Genomic DNA, 16,238 nt, shown 5'->3' on the forward strand with positions numbered 1-16,238 from the left:
TCAGTCCTGAGAGTGGTTAGTACGACTAGACTTCAGCTCGGGCTACAACACTGCACACAGTGACATACTGCTAAGTTAGATTTTACAAACCAAACGTTGGACTCACGTCACGACCAGCTTCACCAGGAGCACCATTGACGCCAGGATTACCCACATTACCAGGGGGACCACGGGCCCCAGGTGGGCCTGCAATGCCGAGAGGGCCGGGTTCACCCTAAAGAGGCAGAGAAGACAAAATGCCTTTCAATGGATGGAGGGCTAGTCTCACTCTCCCAAAGCAGTCCACATCAGGGGACTCCAGTTTTAAGAGAGAAGGTGAATGGAAAGTGAGGGGGCCACCTAATGGTAAGAAGTCGTTAGGGTCATCCTCGCCCTCCTCCTATGCACTGAGATGGTCAGTTGTATGTACTTTGGGAAAGTTCTATACAAAGTGAGCCTCATTTCATCTGATACACCAGATAAAATGAATTCAAGGTGAGAGCATTTATGGAGATTAGATGGTTCCTAGTTACTGTCACATACTAGGTTTAATGGAATGATTCAGAACTTGCAGGGTTTCATTCTTGCTCCAGGATAAATGATGCTAGCATTTCATACCTCAAAGGAGTAAATGCAATTAGAGCTTATATTGTTATTAAGCATGTAAAAAAGAACAAAAATTGTTCTGCATAATGTTAAGCTGTGTCTTTATAACATGTGTCTAAGGGAGGTAGTATTAAAGCTTCTCAGATAAGTGACATGTGATCTGTATAAAGAAATGCCATGAATAAAAAATCTTAAGTGGAGTTATTCAGTGATCAATCTGTCACAGTTGAAGTGGCAGCTTTTAGCATCTTTTATGATGTTAATGAGGATAAGAATGGTGTCAAACACTCACCACAGACCCAGCGACACCAGGGAGACCACGTTCACCTCGGGAGCCTGGGAGACCCAGAAAGCCAGGAGGGCCAAGAATACCTTGTGGACCTGGGGTGCCAGGAGGTCCCTAAACAACAGCAAAAATACTAAGTGTTACTGCAAGACCCTCCAGGGCAACACAGGTTGGTTTGAGATTCTGAGAATGGGTTTATCCTTAGTGGAGAAAAAGGCTGCACGCGTGCGAAGTCGCTTCAGTCATGTCCTGACTCCTTGCGACCCCATGGACTGTAGCCCACCAGGCTCCTCTATCCATGGGATTCTCCAGGCAAGAGTACTGGAGAGTACATGCTCTCCTCCAGGGGACCTTCCCGACCCAGGGATTGAACCCACGTCTTGTAAGTCTCCTGCATATTGGTAGGTAGGTTCTTTACCCCTAGTGCCACCTGGGAAACTCAGAAAAAAGGCTAGTGACCTCCTATTAGTAGGACATATCTTTGGCTGTCTTTTCTCTAGTGATGACAATTAGTTTCCATTTTGGCATGTATATTTCTTTGTACCTGGTTTCTCCTTGAGACCAGTGGAATGACATTTAAAAACACGTGGCTGGGATTAATGAAGCCATCATGGGGTGAGGGAATACAGTCATAGAATTTATGCTGGGCAGCAAAATTTTTGACCTTGGCCTCTAACTGAAACAGGTCTGGTAAAATCACATTTCAGAGGTGGCAATAATACTGCACACTGCATGTTTAAAAAAACTGGTAGCTTACTGAGATTGATTAATTTACAGTAGGATGACCACAGCGATCGAATTTTGCTTTAATCCCAGTACCAGTAAGGTACCGTCAACAGCTTAAAGGGCTAAATTGATAAAACAGCGAGTTCACTCACTTATTATCATCTCCACCCAGCGCCTTCTGAGTATCTACTGAAGCCCTGACACCTCAGTATCTGTTGGATAGATTTCTTGGCTCAATTGAGCTCTACTTGAGAACCAGCAATACTCATCAATAAATATATGCCACGTGAAGAATTGTATACGGGACTTGTTTTAATTCAACACAAGGTATTAAGAAAGAAGAGTCTGAAATCACTTACAGCAGTACCAGGCTCTCCAGAGGGACCCTTCTCACCAGCAAAGCCAGGAGGGCCAGAGGCACCTGTCTCTCCAGATCGACCAACTGGACCTTGGTCACCGCGAGGCCCACGAAGCCCTTCTTTACCAGCAGGGCCAGGGGGGCCAGGGGGGCCAGAGATACCCTGTGAGCAGATGTATTAGGTTATTTATCTTCCGTTAATCATCATGGAGCAGGCAGAGAGCAGCTGAGGTTTTAAATATTAAGATGTCAACAATTTGAAGCCACAAAATAATATCCTGGTCATTTTGGAGAAGTGTTTAGACCTTTCAACAATCTGTCTTGTAGAAAGAAGCAATTTTCATTTTCCTCTCCTGAGGCTGTAACAAGCTAAACAACTGAGGCAGAGGGTATGGCAAATATCTGTGAGGAAAAGCAATGCTGTACCATAGTTGCCAGCATATTGGAATCAGAGCTATGCTGAGTTTTAACAGTTAGTTGTAAATGAATGGGACTGTGGGTTTTGGAGGACTCCACTCGTTTCTTCTCGAAGAAAGCCAGTACAGGCATTTTGTTCATAATTGAGGAATCACATATGCTCTCAACTAGGTTTAATTAAATGCCTACAGGGAATGAAGATTTTCCTGTTATGAACCTGTGAAAGGATTCCAAGAAATCAACATCTCTGCTATTTTTTTCCCCCTGAAACATTAACCAGAAGACTTAATCCTTGGTAATTAATTAAATTCTCTTGAGTCCTGACAGGAGAGTCTGGATCAAAATTAAATTAGAGGCCAAACCACCTTTAAATTCAGGAACAATTATACTTTAACAATGGAGGCAGAATGTTGGCCATAAAGGGTAATTAGATATAGAAATAACTGATAAGTGACTAAAACTGTCTTGATTTCTATTTTAAACAGAGACCATGCCCCTAAAAGGGGCAAGGGGACTTGTGTTCATATGAATAAAGCCTCTTAAACTGATATTAGAAAATATAATTTCTGATGATTTTGCCTTAATGATTCAGAACAACTGATTTCAGATTAGGAAAGTAATAGCAAAATACTAGCAGCATGTTTCTCCATAGGGAGTTTCTTAACAGTTTCCCACTAGAGGCTAGGGGTTTTGGCTAGAGTAAATAAATGAAGACATGTTTGGGAAGTGATTTACTTACAGAGGGTCCAGGGGGACCAGTCCGTCCAGCAGCACCAGGAAAACCAGTAGCCCCCTAAAAGCCAAGCACATTAAAATTCCACAGTCAGCACCAACTCCAGGAATCTGGGTAAGAAGGAAATTTCTCCTTTGGAAAATCCTCAATACATGTGACCAAGGATGGACCAAAGAGTAGGTAGTGACAGCCCTGGAGAGGGTATTATTTTAAACAGGACCTCAAAGACCCTCCATCTCCACACATCTTCCTGAGCACCACGGTCCAGATTGCAATGCACATGTTTTGCATTAAGGCTCTGATAGTTCTTTCTGAAATTCTATCATATTACATGGTGGTTATAAAGGCAAGACACTATACTATTATTATACATCAATGGGTATCTATTAGTAACTCTTAACCACCTGGCTGGGTGCTAAGGGAATGGACAGGGAGTGAGTCATTTTGTGTTCAGAGGAAGGTACAATGAAAGACAAGCGTATTAACTGCTGTCCAATGAGAGGAGGGAGGAGTCAGTGGAGTTCATTCCTAGGGAGCTCTGGGTCTCTAGGGAGTCAGTGTGACCCAGGGAAGGGACTTGGTCAGGCAGAAGAGGGCTGTATCAATAGAAGGATAAAAGGTACCAAAGAAATATTTCTCCCATTTCACAATGAAACTACCCGGGTTTAACCTTGTGATTACTACCTCAAGTGAAGTGGTAAGAATATACAGTGCATTGAGTTCCAGCTGGAATTTAAGTTAACATTCCAAGAACATGACCCTTAACTTCAGTATCAGAATTTCTCCAAATAGAGTTAGCTTGAGCCTCAAGACTCTCCTTATTACAGTCCAAATTACCAAAGCTTTCCAAACTCTCCAGTTGGCCCTAAGAGCTTCTGAAGAAAGAAAAACGACACAAATCCACTCTGAGTACTCACAGGGGGCCCTCCATCACCACGACTTCCAGCAGGACCAGGTGGGCCATTTGGACCCTACATGGAAACAAAGAAAGATGGGGTCAAATCACAAAACAACCTTTATAAATGTTAACTCTTTTCTTCAAATGGGTTATTTCCATGTCTACTAAAAGCAAATCTAGAGATTATCTGTGTTACATAAAATTCCCACTTTGATATTACCACCATTAGGGGGTTATCCAATAAATGAGATAAAACAATATTTATGATACTTTTATGATATGTAAAGTGGGTACACAAGTGTTAACTCATTTTACAAATCATCTTTTATCTGATATGTTCCCTGATGTGCAGGAGGCACTTGATTGATTTATGCTGTGACAAGATTTCATGGGTAACTGCACAGGCTGCGTTGACCACTTGTGGATTCAACTTACAGATGGACCAGCAGCTCCCACGGGGCCTGTGGGACCGACAGGACCATTTTCACCCTTGGGCCCTTTGGTTCCTCTCTCTCCTTTAGCGCCAGCTTGACCAGCAGCACCCTGTTGGAAACGAAGAGTTACAGTTCAGGTGTCCAACTCACTCTGCTTGTTCACTTGGGGTGGTTCTGGATTAACTTTCATCACGTGATACTCACAGCAGGACCAGCAAATCCGTTGGGGCCAGCGGGACCAACCTCACCACGTTCACCCTAGGTGGGAGAAGGGATTGCAAAATGTCTTAGCAAACCTCAGATTCATCGGTGTCTAAAAGTTATGAGTGTCCAGATTGATCCAGGTTTCTACTTACAGGGCTACCACGAGGACCAGCGGGGCCAGCAGGGCCAGCGGGACCAGCTTCACCCTACAAGGGGGCCAAAAATGAGTGCATCAGTGCACCTCACACAGATGCTTAAAGAGGGAGGAGGGGAAGGAAACAAAGGTGGACAGTGGGTCCTTGTCAGAGTTCACAGTTGCATCCAAAGAGGGGACTGATCCACGTCTCACACATAGAAATGAAATGGACTCTTACTCTGCCTAATGTTCTATTCATTTTGGAGGTTGAAGGGGTATTGGTCATACACTTGTAGAAATATTATAAATCAGTGTCCGCAATACCAGAAGGAGGACGTTTTAATTTTTAGATGGACACGAGGCTGATCTACTTGCTGCAATTTGCACGATACAATAAATAGTGTCTATTTTAAGTGGACCGTTCGATGTGAAATGGGAACACATGTACTTTATTGATTTCCCTCCCCCCCCCCCCACAATTGAAGGTTTCAGCAAAGCTCAGTACATTAGGAAAAGACTTTCAAACAAAAGATAGGGATTAAAGTATAGCTCAGATCCTGGGCACATGTATAGGAAAAGAAGAGAACTTTAACCACGTAGCATTTGTTCCCTGCTGCCCCATACTAACAGGTATGTTTTTAAATATATGGGCTTTATACCAAGGCATAAAAATGAATTGCTGGGGCCCTTTGGGGCCAGGGCAGCAGGGAATTTTATATATTGCTATCAGTCAGCTGCAAGTCAGTGCAAATGCATGCTTACCCGGTCCCCATTGGCTCCAGCAGGGCCAGGAGCACCAACAGCGCCAGGAGCACCCTAGAGCCCAAAGAGAAGCCTTGTTAATAACACCCCGTGCCGTCAGAAGCGGCACTCAGCCTTTCCCCTTGCCGCGCTCATTCAGTGCTGGACCACCTTCACTGCACACTCGGGACAGACACCAAGAAAGCCTCTGATGCACTGCAGATCTAATCATCAAGACGTTAGGAGTCACTCCCAGGAGGAGAGTTACCGCAGTGGAGAAGGTCATGGAAATGTCTAGGTTATGGCCAGGTTAGGAACTGCAGAGATCTGAACTCTCTGCTCTTTTAAAATCCCCTGGAGGGTAGCAAACGACTAGCCTTGTTAAGAAGTGTTAGGACTGTGTGATTCAGAGGAAGGACTCTGATGAATGTGTCACAGGGAGCTCCCAGCACTGAGGGAGAGGCGAGAAGAACCAAAGTGGCTTACGGCCTGGAAAGCCATGATGCCAGCATTCTAGAGTAGGATTATTATCCCTCGATGGGGCTATCATCGGCACCTCCAGCCATTAACAGTTAATCTTGGGGCTGCTCTTGAATGATAAATCCAAGAGGATCTGGCTTCTTAAAATGTACGAGTTACTGCTTTTTTCTAAAGCCTTATGATAGTTTAAACAATAATGTAATGTTCTGTTAAACCTAGAGATTTGGGATGGTAGTTTGTACAGTTAAAACTAAGGAAGGTAGAAAATCCAGGCCATAATTTTCAAGGGAGTAAGTCCTCTTCTGAATTTTCTTTTGGAACATGTAAAATGATGTGATTAGCCAGGAAAGAGTGGAATACCCTTTTACTAACCTTGAATCCCTCTTTTGTCAGTTCAGTTTTGGAAAGCTTTTCAACTCAAATGGAGTGAAATGTTTAAAAAAAAAAAACACAATATAAGTGCTACTCACACGAGCACCGTCTCTGCCAGGGCTACCAATGTCACCTCTGAGACCAGTTTCACCCTAAAAGTATAAAGCAAAAGCAACTTTTTATTTCCCAACCAAACTTTTGAATCAAAATTGAAGTTTTTTTTTTTCCTACAGAAGATGCTATAATACCTTTATTCATTTAAGATCTTTAGTAATGTTTTGATTTCCTACCATCTTCTAAAAAAATCGAATGGAAATACTCATTTGATAGAAATATCGAAGGAAAAAAAATAACAGCAAAAAAATAATTCAAGTCCCTTTCCAGATTAAGTGTTAAATATTCTTTACTAATTTCCATGCACCCTCCTGAAGCATAATCAAGCGAGGTACAAACTCGTGTGGACAGAATTATAAGGCAACGTCACAATGGGCTCCAGCAGCCGATCCCTCTTATGGCATGACTAATGCAGCAGCATGGCTGACAGCTGTTCAGTATAGCTTCCGCCCATTAATTAGGGCCGGCGGAGGCATTATTGTTAGTGGCATTAAAATGAGCCTCATGTATTACTCAACACCATCTGCTTGCGTGAAATTCCATGGTAGCAAGGAATTTTGCCAGATTAGGGAGTTTAGAAACACGTAGGTGCTAGGTGGCAGAGGGAAATGTATACAGATAGACATCAAAATGCTACCAGACCACCTGCCAGGAACGGTTGAAAAAAAAAGGTTAACCTTGTGCAGCCTTGTTTGCTAGAGTTCATCAACAGTAGGCATGAAGGCCCAACGCCGAGACAGTACCTTTTCTCCCTTGCCTCCAGGAATGCCGGCCGCACCCCTCTCTCCTGGGAGTCCACTTGGACCAGATGGACCAGCAGTGCCTGGAGCACCAACCACGCCAGGTTCGCCCTTGAACCAAACACATGTGAAATCAATTATTTCTGCGGTAAAAAGAAGAAAGTGGAGACGAACTCTTGAAGGGTTCCAATTTATACACTTAATGGATGGCATTCTCGCCTGCTTAGAGAGACACAAAGGAGGCCTACCGAAAAGGGAGGCTGTAAGTGAGGGAGACGCTGTTAATGACCCCGGGCCTGAAGAGAAGTGGGTGGTGGGGATGGGTACCCGCCAAGGTTTCTATAACCTGCTCTTAAAGGAAGGCAGGCCTGCAGGAGAAGAGAGGAGGACAATGGGAAGCAGAAAGTGAAGAATGTGTGCCCACAAACATTTTTCAAGGTTAAGTCTCTTAGCCTGGACAGGAAATGTGGAAAGAGACCTCATCAACCAGGGAGATGTTTACATTTTAATCTTCTTAAGAGTGGGGACTATAGCTTCCATTTTTCTATAAAACCTTACAATTCCGTGTACTTAAAACCTGTTGACTGGCTTCCGAGATAAAACCCTTTGAAAGTACTTTCTCAGAGAACCAATATTTCTATTCTTCCTTCCTCTCGCCCTCTTCCTTTATTGTTATTTTTTCCAATATATAGCTTTTTATAGTGACTCTTTACCCCTTAAAGGTAAGAATCAGAAGTAGTATAAATTGCCTTCTCTTTACTGTGGTTGAAGTCATCTGTTTCTCAGAAATGTATAATTCCATCTATTTTAAGGTCTAAATCACAGGTTCTATTTTGAAACACAAGTTTTCAGGCTTAGGTTTTGGAGATGAAAGTACTATCCAGTTAGTTTTTATCATCATAAATTCTTATTAAAATGTAATTACTTTTTGAAACTTTCCTCTAGGATGTTGGGAAAGTAAAAGTTCATTCTCTAAAAATTGTGTCCAGATATATATATGGTGTTTCTAGGTTAAGACAAAAGTATGAATAGTGTGATGAGAAAAGAGTAAAAACCCATATTAATTCATTAATGTGTATAGAACACTAGGGTTTTGCTTCCTTTGGAATAATTTGGGTCTACTAAAATCAGACTGTTATTTACTGAGGTGGAAATCATTACAGAACTGAAAGTAAATTTTAAAAATCCGAGAAATAATTCATTTACTATTGTAAAGGATTTTACTTATTCTATAGCATACTGGGTCAAACCAGCAATATAAGATAATCACATTTTACCTTGTTCCCATCAGGCCCTGGGGGTCCAGAAGGACCTCGGCTTCCAATAGGCCCAGTAGGCCCAGCAGCACCGCTTTCACCTGGGGGCCCACGCTCGCCCTGTGGGAAGGAATCAGAAGTGTTGTGATGTTCATCATTTTCTGAGATATCATGTTATACATCAGAGTTCATGCTTATTTAGCTTCTGAATCCCAGCTCTCCATTTACAAGCAAATTACAATTACTTTCCCATAATTTCTCTACTAGTAAAACAAAGGGATGGATGAGATAATCTCTAAGGTCTTATTCAGTTCTAGTGGCCTACGGCTACAACGTCACGATCTGTTGCCTCTAGAGTATAATGTTCAACTTTTAGAATTCATTTCCTCTTTTTGGTCTTTTTCTGTGATATTGATAAATCCATAGGTAAAAACAGATGCCAGTTATACACAGTATTCAAAGGGAAAGATTGTATCATTTTCGGTGAAAAGCAATACCAAATGTAAATAAGATTATATATCCTCATATCTATGCTCTCTTTTTACAATTGCACACAATAGGGATGTAACAGGTATAATATATATATATGTGTGTGTGTATATATATAAAAACAGAATATATATATATGAGGTGTGTATATTTGTATATATGTTTATCTATTTATTTTTCTACCTATCTAAATATGTCCCAATTTGCATGTAAATATCACTACAACATAGCATTCTATGGTTCACAATATTTAACATGTAAGTCCACACTGTAACTGTTTCAAAGACCCTTGTTACAATTTGGTTCTATGGTCCTGAAGAAGTGAAGTTGCTCAGTGGCCTGTGACTCTTTGCCATGCCATGGATAGTAGCTTAGCAGGCTCCTCTGTTCATGGAAGTTTCCAGGCAAGAGGACTGGAGTGGCTTGCCATTTCATTCTCCAGGGGATCTTCCCCATGGTCCTCTGTCACTACATTTGTATGGACATCCCAGCTCTATGGTAACTAGCCACATAACAGGATACTTTAGGCGCCAACCAATCGTTCCAGTTATTCTAATGACCACAGACAAATTATGTCAATTTATTTAATTTTTAAAATAAGAGTAGGCTCATGATTTCAGATTTTAGGCTTTGAGCACCAACAGGCATGGCAAAAATTGACTTTAAATCTTAATAGGATATTACTTTTCCTTACTTCAGATCAAGCCACTGTCATATAAATATATCTCACATGTCTGTATAAGTCACTGAATATAATACATATATTAGTTCATTTATGTTTTTTATACCTTGTGGATTTTTAATAAGAAATATGAGCAATTAGATACAAAAGTCTATTATCAATTTAGAAATGGACTTGAATACACAAGAGTATCAGAAATTTGTTGTTACAAGGTCATCAGTAGTTTTTAGAAGAAAGCACTATTTGTTTTAAAAATATTGCCAGGAGTTTATGAAAGTAATACTTACTCTTGCACCAGCAGGGCCAGGGAGACCAAATTCACCAGGGATACCCTAGGCAAAACATGGGAATAAATTATGACATTTACATATTTTCTCTAGATCCACTTATGTTTACGATGCTTAGAAAATTTTTGAAAGAGTAAAATAAAGCCAAATGGGCTCTACCTCCATGAGTGTATAAGTATACAGTCTGTTAGGAACAAGAAAACTCAGTGGTGTATTGAAAGATTAAAAAAAAGTGAGAATTTCACTGATATAAAAGATAGATCTCCCCTAGAACCTGGTAGCAGAAAATTTTAGTTTCTCATTATTTAGTGTATTGCTTTTTTAAAGGTGACAAAAGACTCTTTTCCTTTGATAATATAATAAATAATGATGATGAACAGTATCAGACATTGCCTATTTTTAGTTATATAACAGACTGCTCTCTTAATAGAAACAATCATATTCTGCCCATTACCTAGTTAATTGTATACCCAAGTGTATCTCCTTTATTACTGACCAGCTGTCTCCTTACTGTGCCCCACTGTTGACAAAGGAGAGCAGGCCACAGAATGTAGCTGAATTGAAGCACATTCATCACAATTATAGATAAAATGACTCAGAACTCATGCCCTGATTGTGAATAGCGGTGTCATGTCTGAATGCCAAGAAAAACATTAAAAGCAATTTTTCAGGGCCTACTTTGATGGAAAATCATTGCATTTACTTCTTTTCTATGGAGAGGGAAATAATCTGTATTTTAACATTACCAAGAACAATGCAAAAAAGTAAGGCTATTAAATGGACTGTTCATGATATATTTCACTTCCATAATGTGATGTTTCATTCAATCCTTAAAACAAAGTAATTTGAATGAAAATGAGTAACTTGGCTCATTCTCTCCAACAGTACCAACATACGTGGGACACTATCATTAACATATGAAATATGAAGTTTCCTTTTACATATCATAATTGCACTGTAGTAGGATATTAAACAGAGAAAAAAGTCCCAAGTTTAGGCGAATTTATGATCACTTGTTTTACTCACCCTTTCTCCTGGTTTGCCAGCTTCACCAGCTGTGCCTGCGGGGCCAGGCAGGCCCTAGATGAAAAACATACAAACCTCAATCTTTATGACTATATTTGGGGGATTTTCTAATAATTGGTTTTGGGGGGAACTATCTCAAATCAACATGATCACTAACCACTGTGTGTTATGAAGGGATTACAGAAAAGTTTGCCTTGAAACACATGTACCCTTCTTTGCTTCAGTTCTTTTTAAAGATTTTTAATTGGAGAATAGTTGCTTTGCAACGCTGTGTTGGTTCTTGCCAATGCTGTGAAACAGCCATAAGTGTACATAAGTCTGCCCCTCCTGGAGCCACCCTGCCTCTCCCACCCCAATCCCACCCCTCGAGGTCATGACAGGGCACCAGGCTGGGTCCCTGTGACACACAGCAGCTTCTCACTCTATCGATTCGCTTCAGTTCTGAAAGCATGTTCTGTGTGGTGGGGGACAGTGGCAGAATGATTTACACCTGGACAGCCTGACCAAAGTAATCATACGGGCCCCTCGTCTGTACGTTTGGGCTGACTCACCTGGAAGCCTGGAGGACCAGCAGGACCCTGTTCACCTTTTCCACCTTGGACACCCTGAAAGCGATAGCAAAGGTTACATAGAGGCGCATGCCACCCTTGCTTTCTAGCTACATAAGTTTCAGACTGGAGAACAACAAGAAATGGCCATTTCTGTGGGACGAGATTCATTTTCAGGCAGCACAGGACAAGAGTGGGCGAATACTCACCTGTGGTCCAGGGGGCCCCTGAGCACCATTGTTGCCGTCAGGACCCGGAGCACCCTAAAATGTTTAGCAAAAGTCTCCATGTTAGTCACTCCTAAGTCAGACAATACAAGGTTCCCTCAAGCACGTGTGACTTCCTGAAAACAAAGCTTGACATTTTAGCATGAATTAAATATATTGTGGGTCCCCAACCGAGGCCAAATACTGCCTACTGACTTTCTGATATGGCTTACGGGAAATCCATGGATGAAGGGCAACTTATGAAGGCCAGAGAATGCTACTAGCATATTCATAGCTTTTTAATCACACAATGAATTAAATAAAAGCCAAAAGCACCCATAAATATTTTTGACTTAGTATACATTCTGATTTGTTCTATAGCTCATTGCCTTCTAAGTGTGGTTAAAGAGAAAAGACATTTTTTGATGGTAAAAGGAAACTTAGGGGTACCATCGTAGAAAGAAAGTGATGGAATGATATGCAATGGCCTCAAAGATGTGTTGTTCAGTTGTTCAGGCATGTCCGACTCTTTGTGACCCCATGGACTGCAGCACGCCAGGCCTCCCTGTCCTTCACTATCTCCCAGAGCTTGCTCAAACCCATGTCCATTGAGTCGGTGATGCCATCCAACCATCTCATCCTCTGTCGCCCCCTTCTCCTCCTGCCCTCGATCTGTCCCAGCATCAGGGTCTTTTCCAACGAGTGTACCCTACATGAATATATACCACGTGGGTAGAGAGACATAGAAATGAGCACCTACCCGAGCGCCAGCAAGACCAGCATGACCTTTTTCACCAGCTTTGCCAGGATCACCCTATAATAAACATTTAAAAAACACACATTTTAATGTCAAATTAACCATGACAATTCTGAAATATGAATATCTTATTTGCTTTTCTTTTTTAGCTTCCTCATCCTTGAATTCTGTTGTCTAAGGCATGACCCATCATTGTGCAGCTCTTGATTACAGTAAGGTCCACCTATGTCCACAGAAGTACGCAACTCAGGATGTGAGTTTTCACAATGACATACTGGAGGGGTCAACTTTTAATGTGGTAAGTGGTAAGCTGCAGTTCTCTTGTGTTGAAAGGGACGCCCTGCAGTAGAGGGGACTGGTGCTAGAGAGAAATGAGAGTGCTGATGAAATGTGATGCAAAAAAGGCTGAGGGAGAGGAGGTGGTGGTGGTTCTTACAGTGGGGCCTTTGGGTCCAGGGAATCCAATGTTGCCAGGCTCTCCTCTTGCTCCTGCTGGGCCAATGGGTCCAGGTCGGCCATCAATACCAGGGAGACCCTGAAACCAGAGTTTATTTAATGTTTACTCAGCATCCACAGGATCTCACAACCTCAAGCTTGCGATTCCTGCCATGGGATGAAACAGAATCATTTTCTGAATGCATAGAACTTCTTCTAGAAAATGTCAGTAAGTTATGAATCCGTTTTCCTTTTCTGAATAGGATGTCAGTACACACGCACGCAAGTCAATCTCATATGTATACAATTCCCCCCTTCTTCTCCTCTTTTCCAAACCTTATCACTCTCTTCAATTTTCCCTGCCCTGTTTTTCTTTTTCCTTTTGCTCCTGTGCTCATTTGGACTCTGTAACTACAATCTATTGCTTTGCATTCCCAGATATATGTGTGGCTGATACTTATTTTCAGTATAAACATCTTCATGTGTAAATAAGCTACAGAATAGACTTGATAAGGGTGCAATAAGTGTCCTTGAAAATATAAGTGATACTTACCACGGGACCTTCTTTGCCAGCTGGGCCAATATTTCCAGGGGAACCTGGGAAACCCTGTAAAACAAATGAGGATGCCTTCCTATTGGCACTTTCACACATATACTCAAGATTCCAATGAATTGAAATGTCACAAAAGCACTTTTCTCCCAATTTTTGTTTGTTGCCTTAGGGCAAAAATTAGGGATATTAGCCCTAGCCAGGAGGTATGAAAAAGCTCTGAAAACTTGCTTCATTCTATTTTTAATGCCTTTCCTTTTATTGAATTTTAGTGCAACTGACCCATTTAAAGATACCTCAAGAAACTTTTAGGTATATGTTTTTCTATCTTGTAACAGAAAAACAAATACATTTAGTAAGCAGTTTTCAAAGTGGATTTTTTTTATTGCTATGTTTGGTGTCTTTATTACTTATTTATGGTACAATTACAGTTGATACCCATCCATAAGAGATAATGGAGGGAAAAAATTACTCTATTGCTATGGATTAGAGTGTCTACGGCTCTAAAGGTCATTTCTCCATGGCTAGTGTGATGCTGAATACATTATAGCACTTTGTGATTGCTAGAAAAATGACTCACTTATGAATCTAATAAACTGATAATGTATAGTCCTAATACATTTTGTGAACACCTTATATAAAACTCACAAATTGAGATAAAAGATTCATGCTGATAGGAGAACCAACCTAATTTGGATATATTAAAATAAATCTATTCTTCCAAAAACCTCACAGCCATTGTATCGAGTAATAAATAGTACATTTATGAACTAACTAAATTTGTCAAAATATCTACTGGGCTTTGATAAAGTTAAATTAAAAAGAGAATTGTCAGCAAGTTTACTAACACATTAACTTTTGATTTTTTTTTTATTGTTGTCTTAAAATATTAATCATCCCTTTAAAAAAGGAAATAGTGCCAGGTGTGACTTTCTCAGAATCAATCTGAAACTTACGCGGGGTCCCATGAGGCCAGGCTCTCCAGGGCGACCAGAATCTCCATTGGGACCTCGCACACCAGCAGGGCCCATCGCACCACGGCTACCAGCAGGGCCCTATTGAAAAGAAGAGGGAGGGGAGGTTGTGAAAGCCAGTGTCATACCCACCACCAGAAGCATCACGTTCCTCTCCAGGGTGTGAGTAATGGACAACTTACCATGACACCAGCTCTGCCGTCAGCTCCAGGTAGACCACGGGAGCCAGGATTTCCCTGTAAGAAAGTACACAAAACACAGAAGAAAATCAGAGAAAATTCTTCCATCAGGTAGAGCAGAATTTATTGAAACATGGCACGCATGCAAGAAACCTTGATGCCCTTCAGCAGGGGATACAATAACAAACCAAGCCAAATATCTTCCTCCAAACCCCAAAGGAATGTGTGGGAGAAGCATTCTGCAGAAGTAGGTCAACCCTGTTTCCAGACCAATTTTATAACATATCAAATTGAGAGTCAGTGATTTAAGACAGCAGATGGAAAGCAGATGCCTCCTTCATCTAGAAAATGCGCTTGGTAATTCTAACCAATTCCCAATGAAGGAGTGCCTCTGGCGTGTCTGGGTGTCAAGAGCATTTGGAACCTACCCTCAGCCCAGGAGGCCCTGGGGGGCCAGCAGGTCCAATTTCTCCAGTGGAGCCTCTCTTTCCTTCTTCACCACTGGGACCAGGAGGACCTGGCTGCCCAACAGCGCCCTATTTAACAACAACAAAAAAAGGAAACGCAGGAAAATAAAATTTGTCTTTATTTCCAGCTAGAGAAAAAGCAATAACTTAAAAAAAGTAGAAGTATTACTCTTTGGATTGAAAAAGTAGTAATCTCATAAGACTGTGACTACAGAGCTACTCACAGGCTCGCCCTTGTTGCCGCTCTCTCCTTTCGAACCAGCTGGGCCGGGCTCACCCTAGGGTCCAATACAAAACAGTGGTCAAGTGACAGACATCTGTCCCAGTTCTCTGGGGGACAAACATCAGGGGCTGTTTATGAGTCAAGGTAATGCAAGCTTTAGTCCTCTATGAAATATGCTCAGTTCCCATGTGAACGACCTACAGGGGAATAGTGTTGACTGGAAGGATGCGCCTGGTACAATGGAGGTGTGCCTCCGTGACCTCTGGGTGATGTTCCAGGATAGGAGGAGGGGTGTGTGTGTGGGGGGAGAGTATACACACAGGTGCCTGAACTTATAGAAAGAATACAAGTTACAAATGCTACTGAAGAAAGAGAATGATTAGATGGCGAGAGGAAGTCTAGACGGGGATGAACTGAGGGTAGGGACGGCACTGAAGAATGGGGGGAGCATCAGCCACGACCACTTACAACAAGTCCTCTGGCGCCAGTGGCACCAGCAGCGCCAACAGGGCCAGGAATACCCCGGGGTCCAGGAAGGCCGGGAGCCCCAGCAACGCCGGGCAGGCCCTGGGGAAGAAAGGCAGCAAGGTCCATCACGAGACAACGAGAGGCAGCGCCCATTAAACACACTGAAAGCCACAGCGGCGTACTGCAGCCGTATACTCACAGCAGCACCCTTAGCACCAGGAAGCCCGTTGGCTCCGGGGTTGCCCTGTGAGGAAAAGAAGGGGGAGGATACGGTTCAGAGGAGTATTTCTGCTCTGCTACGGTCCTGCCTTCACTCTTTTCGTTTCCTTCCTCCTGCTCGGTAAGATTAACGACAATGTCTACTTACAGGAGGTCCAACAGGGCCAGAAAGGCCTGGAAGACCCACTTCACCACGGGGACCCGCGGGACCAGCAGGGCCAGGATTACCAACAGGTCCAAGTTCACCC

The 16,238-nt window shown here is 42.2% G+C and overlaps 1 protein-coding gene and 1 long non-coding RNA gene across 5 annotated transcripts in view; one reads left to right on the top strand and one right to left on the bottom strand.

The window, feature by feature from the left end:
* The window catches only part of LOC139036325 (uncharacterized), a 92,573-nt gene extending 78,803 nt beyond the window's left edge, over nucleotides 1-13,770 (top strand). For 2 of the 4 annotated variants that reach the window (XR_011489057.1, XR_011489058.1), the window contains 3 exons: nucleotides 12,625-12,773; nucleotides 13,043-13,139; nucleotides 13,733-13,770. This is a non-coding gene — a long non-coding RNA (uncharacterized lncRNA). Of the gene's footprint in view, nucleotides 1-12,624 lie in introns of all 4 variants that reach the window. The other 2 variants (XR_011489056.1, XR_011489055.1) reach the window with 2 other exon arrangements.
* Nucleotides 1-16,238, bottom strand: part of COL1A2 (collagen type I alpha 2 chain) — a 36,554-nt gene that overhangs the window by 5,675 nt on the left and 14,641 nt on the right. Inside the window, exons 17-42 of the mRNA XM_020913781.2 lie at nucleotides 16,139-16,237; nucleotides 15,971-16,015; nucleotides 15,772-15,870; nucleotides 15,305-15,358; nucleotides 15,042-15,149; nucleotides 14,617-14,670; nucleotides 14,417-14,515; nucleotides 13,464-13,517; nucleotides 12,912-13,010; nucleotides 12,479-12,532; nucleotides 11,722-11,775; nucleotides 11,516-11,569; nucleotides 10,965-11,018; nucleotides 9,939-9,983; nucleotides 8,502-8,600; nucleotides 7,228-7,335; nucleotides 6,469-6,522; nucleotides 5,540-5,593; nucleotides 4,794-4,847; nucleotides 4,642-4,695; nucleotides 4,439-4,546; nucleotides 4,023-4,076; nucleotides 3,112-3,165; nucleotides 1,957-2,118; nucleotides 878-985; nucleotides 107-214 (exon numbers count right to left, since the gene is read on the bottom strand). Of these exons, the coding sequence (XP_020769440.1) occupies nucleotides 107-214; nucleotides 878-985; nucleotides 1,957-2,118; nucleotides 3,112-3,165; nucleotides 4,023-4,076; nucleotides 4,439-4,546; nucleotides 4,642-4,695; nucleotides 4,794-4,847; nucleotides 5,540-5,593; nucleotides 6,469-6,522; nucleotides 7,228-7,335; nucleotides 8,502-8,600; nucleotides 9,939-9,983; nucleotides 10,965-11,018; nucleotides 11,516-11,569; nucleotides 11,722-11,775; nucleotides 12,479-12,532; nucleotides 12,912-13,010; nucleotides 13,464-13,517; nucleotides 14,417-14,515; nucleotides 14,617-14,670; nucleotides 15,042-15,149; nucleotides 15,305-15,358; nucleotides 15,772-15,870; nucleotides 15,971-16,015; nucleotides 16,139-16,237 (1,989 nt within the window). The remainder of the gene's footprint in view (nucleotides 1-106; nucleotides 215-877; nucleotides 986-1,956; nucleotides 2,119-3,111; nucleotides 3,166-4,022; nucleotides 4,077-4,438; nucleotides 4,547-4,641; nucleotides 4,696-4,793; nucleotides 4,848-5,539; nucleotides 5,594-6,468; nucleotides 6,523-7,227; nucleotides 7,336-8,501; nucleotides 8,601-9,938; nucleotides 9,984-10,964; nucleotides 11,019-11,515; nucleotides 11,570-11,721; nucleotides 11,776-12,478; nucleotides 12,533-12,911; nucleotides 13,011-13,463; nucleotides 13,518-14,416; nucleotides 14,516-14,616; nucleotides 14,671-15,041; nucleotides 15,150-15,304; nucleotides 15,359-15,771; nucleotides 15,871-15,970; nucleotides 16,016-16,138; nucleotide 16,238) is intronic.

This window comes from Odocoileus virginianus, chromosome 1 (assembly GCF_023699985.2).
Source record: "Odocoileus virginianus isolate 20LAN1187 ecotype Illinois chromosome 1, Ovbor_1.2, whole genome shotgun sequence".
NCBI lineage: Eukaryota > Metazoa > Chordata > Mammalia > Artiodactyla > Cervidae > Odocoileus > Odocoileus virginianus.